Raw genomic sequence first — 6,789 nt, forward strand, 5'->3', positions numbered from 1 at the left:
GACTCCAGGGTTCTAGTTGCCGTAGGTACTGATTAATGCACTGTCAACCAGAAAGACTAGCAAATCACAACGAGTGCCGATTTTGATTGCCTAACTTGTTGCCAGGCAGATAAACCATCCAATCACACTCCAGACCCGGTCTGTTTTCCAATCAGATATCGAGTTGGTCTATTACGTGAATGACGACACATGCACAGGACTGTCAGTCACCTCAGAGACTGCCACTTCCGGACTTCCACTCACATCCGGTCCCTCCCTCGTGGCAGCTCCATCAGCCATGGCGGATGCGACCACCGATTCGGTTTTCGCTTCAACTTTGGCTTCTGCTATGGCTGTGACTAAGGCAGAGTCAAAGTCTAGGCCTGTGTCACCGGCTGAGTCTTTGGCTTCGGCTTCGGCTGTGAATATGACACCTGTGGAGGAAGTATCTTCTGATACATCCGAAGAGGTCGTCAGAGTCCGAAAGCCTAAAAAGGCCAGCTCGAAGGCCGAGGATAAGCAGTCTGAGAGGCATCATCGCTCTCGCCGCCGCCTTCTCCAGCGCCAACAAGTCAACGAAGAAGAGCGCCGAGCAGCCCGCCTCGTTAGACGCCGTAAGAGCAGCTTCGCCATTTATTTTCCGAAGGTGCTGAAGAACGTCCATGAGGACCTCACCCTTTCGCAAAGGGCCGTGAGCATCCTAGATTCATTCGTGAAGGATATGTTTGAGAGAATCGCTTCTGAAGCAAGGCTCTTGGCCTGTCGAACCAAAAGCCCGACTATCAACTCCAGAGAGATCCAGACCGCTGTTCGTCTTCTGCTTCCTGGCAAGATGTGCAAGCGAGCGGTGGCGAAAGCCACCATGGCCATGATCCGGTACATTTCCAGCGAGTGACTTGGACTTCAAAACAAAAAACAACCAACCCAAACAAAAACCCAACGGCTCTTTTCAGAGCCACCACTTCTCGTAAGAGATCTGTAAATCCCGGTTCACGTTTGACTTTCAGACGCTCCCTGCGCGTTCTTCGCGCATTCCCAGTTAATTTAGAAAATCAAATGTTGTTTGTTAGAATAAATGTTTGTTTTATTTGAGGTGCTACTAGCAAATTGTTTTTTCTTAATTAGGTTGTATTTTGTCCCCTTTTCTCTTTTATTGAAGAAAATAATTTTTTTAACATATATTTAGTATTTATACAGTATTCTGCCCACAGGTGTGCCTGCCTACTACAAGAAGGCACTGGATCGCATTACAGATAGTAATGTGCCACCATATGGTTGCTGGGAATTGAACTTAGGACCTTTGGAAGAACAAACGGTACTCTTAACCTCTGAACCATCTCTCCAGCCCTTGAAAAAATATTTTTTCTCACATATCCTAATTATGGTTTCCCTTCCCTCTATTCCCAGTTCCTCCCTACATCTCTTCCCATCTGGATCCACCCCTTTTGTATCCCTCACTAGAAAACAACCAGACTTCTAAGGGAATAATATAATAATATTTGTATAGTATAACATAATATGGTAAGATAAAACATAAAATTATTAGAATTGGCAAAAGAAGCAGGGTCCCAGGTGTTCATAGTCAGGATTCCCATAAAAACATTAAACGTGAAACCATAATGTAGACACAAACAGGCCAGTAGGGTAAAAAGAGAGGAGACAATAATATATAAATAAAATAGTATTTAAAAAAAAGAAAGAAAGAAAAGCCCTGACACAACATTGGAAGACAAGCAACCTCCAAAACTGCCACTGAGGTAATTTTTTGTTAGCCATCTACTGCTGGGCATCAAGCCTGCACTTAATAGTAGTTTGTTTCCTGCTGGGCCGTGGTGCCGCACACCTTTAATCCCAGCACTTGGGAGGCAGAAGCTGGTCAATTGCTGTGAGTTTGAGGCCAGCCTGATCTACAAAGCGAGTCTAGGATAGGCAAGGCTACACAGAGAAACCCTGTCTTGAAAAACCAAAAAAAAAAAAAAAAAAAAAAAGGAGAGTTATTTATAGTAGTTATCAATTGGAGATTGCTTCTGGATTAAGGATGGGTTTGGGCCATGTGTCTACATCTCCTTTCAGATATAGGGCCCCACTTGGTACAGACCCGTTGCAGGTAGGCCCTATGCATGCTGCCCATGTGAGTTCATTTGTGCATCAATCACATTAATTTAGTGAGCCTTGTCTTCTTGGTGTCCTCCATCCCCTCTGGATCTTACAGTTTCTCCTGCCTCCTCTTATATCAGGTTCCCTGATTTCTGGGGAGAGGGATTTGATGAAGACATCATATTTAGGCCTGCGTGTTCCCAGGCCTCTCAGTCTCTGCATGATGCCTGTTTGTACAATTCTGTATTTGTTCCCATCTGTGAAGGGGGAAGCATCTCTGATGATGGCTGAGTCAGGCACTGAACTCTGAGTATGGCAGAATGACATAAGCATCTTTTTATTATTCTTTTTTTTTTTTTTAAGTTATCACCTAGGTCCATGGGCTATCTAATAGTCTCAGGTTCTCAGTCAACCAAGCAGTGTTGAATATGGGTTCCATCTCATGGAGTGGGCCTTAAATTCAATAAAATACTGATTGGTTACTCTCACAACCTTTCCTTTCCCTTAGTTTTTCGAGACAGGGTTTATCTGTGGAGCCATGGCTGTCCTATACTGGCCTTGACCTCACAGAGATCCACCTGCCTCTGCCTCCCCGAGTACTGGGATTATAGGCATGTGCCACAATGCCTGGCTACTTTCACAACTTTTATACATACACACACACATATATTACATATTAGAGTTTTGTTTAGGTTTTTACATTTCTTTTTGTATGAATTTCGTTTTGTATTGTTTTGTTTATGACAAGGTTTCTCTGTGTAGCCTTGGCTGTCCTGGACTCGTTTTGTACACCAGACTGGCCTCAAACTCACAGAGATCCACCTGCCTCTGCCTCCTTGAATGCTGGGGTTACAGGTGCATGCACCACCACTCCCAGTTCCTTTTGTACTATTACCCCAGCCTATCCTGCAGAGAGTTTACCATTGTAGATCAAAGGTTTCGTGGCTGAATTACCTGGCAGTATGCAGAGTACCTTCCAGTACTATGACTATTAGTCAGTAGGGGAGAAGGTTCCACTTAAGCACCAGCCTAACATCTCTGATTGGCACGCTTTTTTTTAAGGGGGAAGAGGCTCAAGACAGTGTTTCTCTCTGTAGCCTTGGCTGTCCTGAATCCACTTTGTAGAGCAGGCTGGCCCGGAACTCACAAACATCCACCTGCATTTGCTTCCCTGAGCTCTGGGATTACAGGCATGCTCCCCAATGCCTGGCTATTTCCACAACTTTAGTACTTCCTTTTTTTCCCTTTCTTTCGGTGGTGGTGTGGTTTGGTTTGGTGTGGGGTTGTTGTTTCTCTCTCTCTCTCTCTCTCTCTCTCTCTCTCTCTCTCTCTCTCTCTCTCTCTCTCTCTCTCTCTCTCTCTCTCTCGTTTGAGACAAAGTTTCTCTTTTGCAGCCTTTCCTGTCATGGACTTGCTTTGTAGATCAGGCCTGGAACTCACAATGTTCCTCCTGCCTCTTCTTTTTTATCTTTTGCTTTATTCATTAAAAAAAAAAAAAAACAACAACAGAGTTTTAGATTATGGAATGACACTAGCATTCTTGAAATCACTTCATTCCGGGTGCCTTTTCTGGTCATTACTGTGCTTCTCTCTTATATATCCTCATTGTAAAATCCCTGACAATAACAGGTTCTTTCTCCTCAGGCGTCCTATGATTTCTACACAAGCTATCCTTCAGCAATCCCAAAGCCCCATCTATATCTATCACTGTGCTTCTGAGGCAGTAAACAAAGAATAACTCTTCTTGGCTTACACAATGCATAAACCCTTCTCCCAGCTGGGGAGGGGCTTTTGACTCGTATGTTCTTGTGCAGGGTTTCTAACTTTCCTTAACTATTATAAAATGATTCTATTCCCTCTCAATGGTGTCATTCTTCCACTCATTAATTTTCTCCCTTTTTAGAAGCTGCCCACTGTGTTTATATCTACAGTCTCTATTTCATATTTAAACCTTTTCATCAGTTGTAGTCCGGTAAACTCTTTTACTTGCCCATCTTGGATCATCCTTCCTGATGCAATATTTTAGTGGCTCAGCCAGGAGCTCATTCCTTGCTTCCTTTGGGTTCTCTTCACTGTGTTTTTATGGTGATCAGTTTTTTAAAAATCTCCTATGTAAGATCTCTAGCTGGTACCACTCTCCAGTGAGCTTTAAAGACCTCTGAGCTGAGACTCATAACCTCTTGGCTACTATCACCTTAGGGATACTAGCTACAGAGTTCTTTCCCCTCCCCTTCCACAATGGTGAGTGGATAACTTAATTCCTCTGGGAGCCATTCTCATAGCATACGACACAGGGACAGAGATGGTTTGTCTAAGGCAAATCTACATATGTGGCTTTATTGTATCTCCTTTTACCAATTCACAGTGGTAATTTTACACAGACCTGAATGTTTTGACTGAACAGATAAGCCCTTTCATTTCCAAGATAAGGGGAAGTCATCTGGGCCCAGCGTCACTTATAGAGCAACTAGTGAGGAGCAGCAGCCTGGCTAGTGCACAAGACATACGGAGATTAGTGTAGCCTGTGATATAGAGACCTTTATGGCTTCATAAACCCAAGGACTACCTTTAGTCTGGCACAACTGAAGTCCCTCATACCCAAGCCTGTCTAAAAATAAGCCAGAACCCTGATGTTGTATAGGGGTTCCAGCTTGACCCTTACTGCATATTGAATTCTGAAAGGGGTTAAGTGGGCACATGATCACAGCTTAAAAAAAAAAAAAGGAAGGCTGGGCACCCACATCAACTCATGGCGGCTCCCCACATTCTTCCACCTAAGCTACCCCTGCCCTTCCTCCTGCAGCAGCGGTTCTCAGCCTTCCTAATGCTGTGACCCTTTAATACAGTTCCTCATGTTGTAGTGACCCCCAACCATACAATTATTTTTGTTGCTACTTCATAACTGTAACTTCGCTGCTGTTATTAATCATGATGCAAATATGATATGTAGGATCTCTGATATGCAACCCCAAAGGGGTCAGGACCCAGAGGCTTGTTGCAGTCCCACAGTCACTGTGCTCTCAGGACTGCCTTTGACCTACAGCCTCTGAGGGCTCAGCTCATTTGGATTCTGAGCACGGCTTCTTAAGGCTCCTGCAGCCCTCTCTATTTGCCAGATACCTCACTGGCACCCCTGGATCCTTCCAGTTTCTTGTCCTGGAAATTCTACTGAAATGTCTCCATGCCTGTGGTTCTCAGGTTAAAACTGAAGAGATCATGGCTGGCTGAAGATCTGATGACTCCAAACTCAAAACAACCTGCCCCCTCACGCCTCCGCACAGTTACTGTTTCAGGTGTCTGCTTAGTGTCCATGAATTTTTTTCCCCAACCCATTATCCCACAGAACCAATATGACTACTTCAAAATTCTCTAAGCTCTAATGCCCTCCTGTTGTTTGCTTTTCAGTAAAGCACACCAATCAATTATGACCGCTCACTAGGGAGTGCCCTTTACTCAACCAACCACTGAAGTGAATAATCACACTCAGGTTCACTTCTACCCTTCAGTTCCATTATTTTTTTCAGTCTCGTTCACTCTTATCTCTATCAATCCCAGTAATGCTTCAATTCACATATTAATAAATGTTCCTATTTCTCTCCAGAATTTGCAAGGGCAAAGCACCTATAATCACGTAAGATTAATCTAATATATAAGCATGATGGTGATTTTTATTTCAGACTGTAGGAAGATTGAAACAAATTGTTTACTGGAAATTTAGATTAGCTATGTCTATTGTGGGTCCTCATTTTTATAGTAAGTCAATTCTGTGTGTGGAAAATGGTTTTTTTTTTAATTGATTGAGGATGCTTAAATTTTTTTATCTTCATCTGCATCTCTACTGGTTACTTACTATATTACATATGAACTACTCCCGGATAATTCTACACCACACCCTTAGGGTAATCACAAAGTGAAAATGGCTTTTTAGTTAGGGTTTCTAGAGATGTGATGAAACACAATAACCAAAAAGCAAGTTGGAGAGGATTTATTATTTGTCTCATACTTTCATATTCCTGTTCATCATCAAAAGAAGTCAGCACAGGCTCTTAAAGAGGGCAGGAACCTGGAGGCAGGAGCTGATGCAGAGGCCATGGAGGAGTGCTGCTTACTGGCTTGTTCCCCATGGCTTGCTCAGCCTGCTTTCTTCTAGAACCCAGGTCCACCAGCCCAGGGATGGCATCACCCACAATGGGTTGGCCTCTTCCACATCAGTCACTAATTATGAAAATGCCCCACAACTGTTTCTTATGGAGGCCATTTTCTTAAAGGAGGCTCCCTCCTCTCAGGTAAGTCTAGCTTGTGAAGTTGACATAAAACTAGCCAGCACAATTGAACCCTTGTCAACTTGACACACAAATACAACATTGTTAAGCCATAATCTCCCCTTTGTTCTATGCCAAAAGTACACACTGATATCAACATTACAATATAAACATTCTAAATTTTAAAAGTCCCAGTTTTAAAAAATTCAAACACTTAAAAAAAATCCAGTCTCTGAACTGCCAACTAGGGAGCATGCATGGGACTGACCTAGACTCTCCACACATGCATTACAGGGGGGCGGGTGATGGGAGGAGGGGGTTTGGGAGAAGAGAAGGAAGGGGAAAGTGCGGTCGGGATGTAAAAGGCATAAAATTTGCCCCTTCTCCCCGGTGGTTAATGCAAGGTGTGTGCTCTGGCTGGGCTCGGAACACACAGCTTTAAAAGAAAAAA

The 6,789-nt window shown here is 43.5% G+C and overlaps 1 protein-coding gene across 1 annotated transcript; it reads left to right on the plus strand.

Moving 5' to 3' along the window:
- The first annotated feature begins 277 nt into the window (after positions 1 to 277).
- On the plus strand, positions 278 to 874 carry LOC127185368 (histone H2B-like). Its single transcript, XM_051141857.1, has one exon. The coding sequence runs from the start codon at positions 278 to 280 to the stop codon at positions 872 to 874; it is 597 nt and encodes a 198-aa protein (XP_050997814.1).
- Positions 875 to 6,789: the final 5,915 nt, after the last annotated feature.

Source organism: Acomys russatus, chromosome X (genome assembly GCF_903995435.1).
Source record: "Acomys russatus chromosome X, mAcoRus1.1, whole genome shotgun sequence".
NCBI classification, from domain to species: Eukaryota; Metazoa; Chordata; class Mammalia; order Rodentia; family Muridae; genus Acomys; species Acomys russatus.

Bases quoted from the DNA above. Each gene is read 5' to 3' on its own strand.
- LOC127185368 (XM_051141857.1), top strand. From the start codon at position 278: ATGGCGGATGCGACCACCGATTCGGTTTTCGCTTCAACTTTGGCTTCT.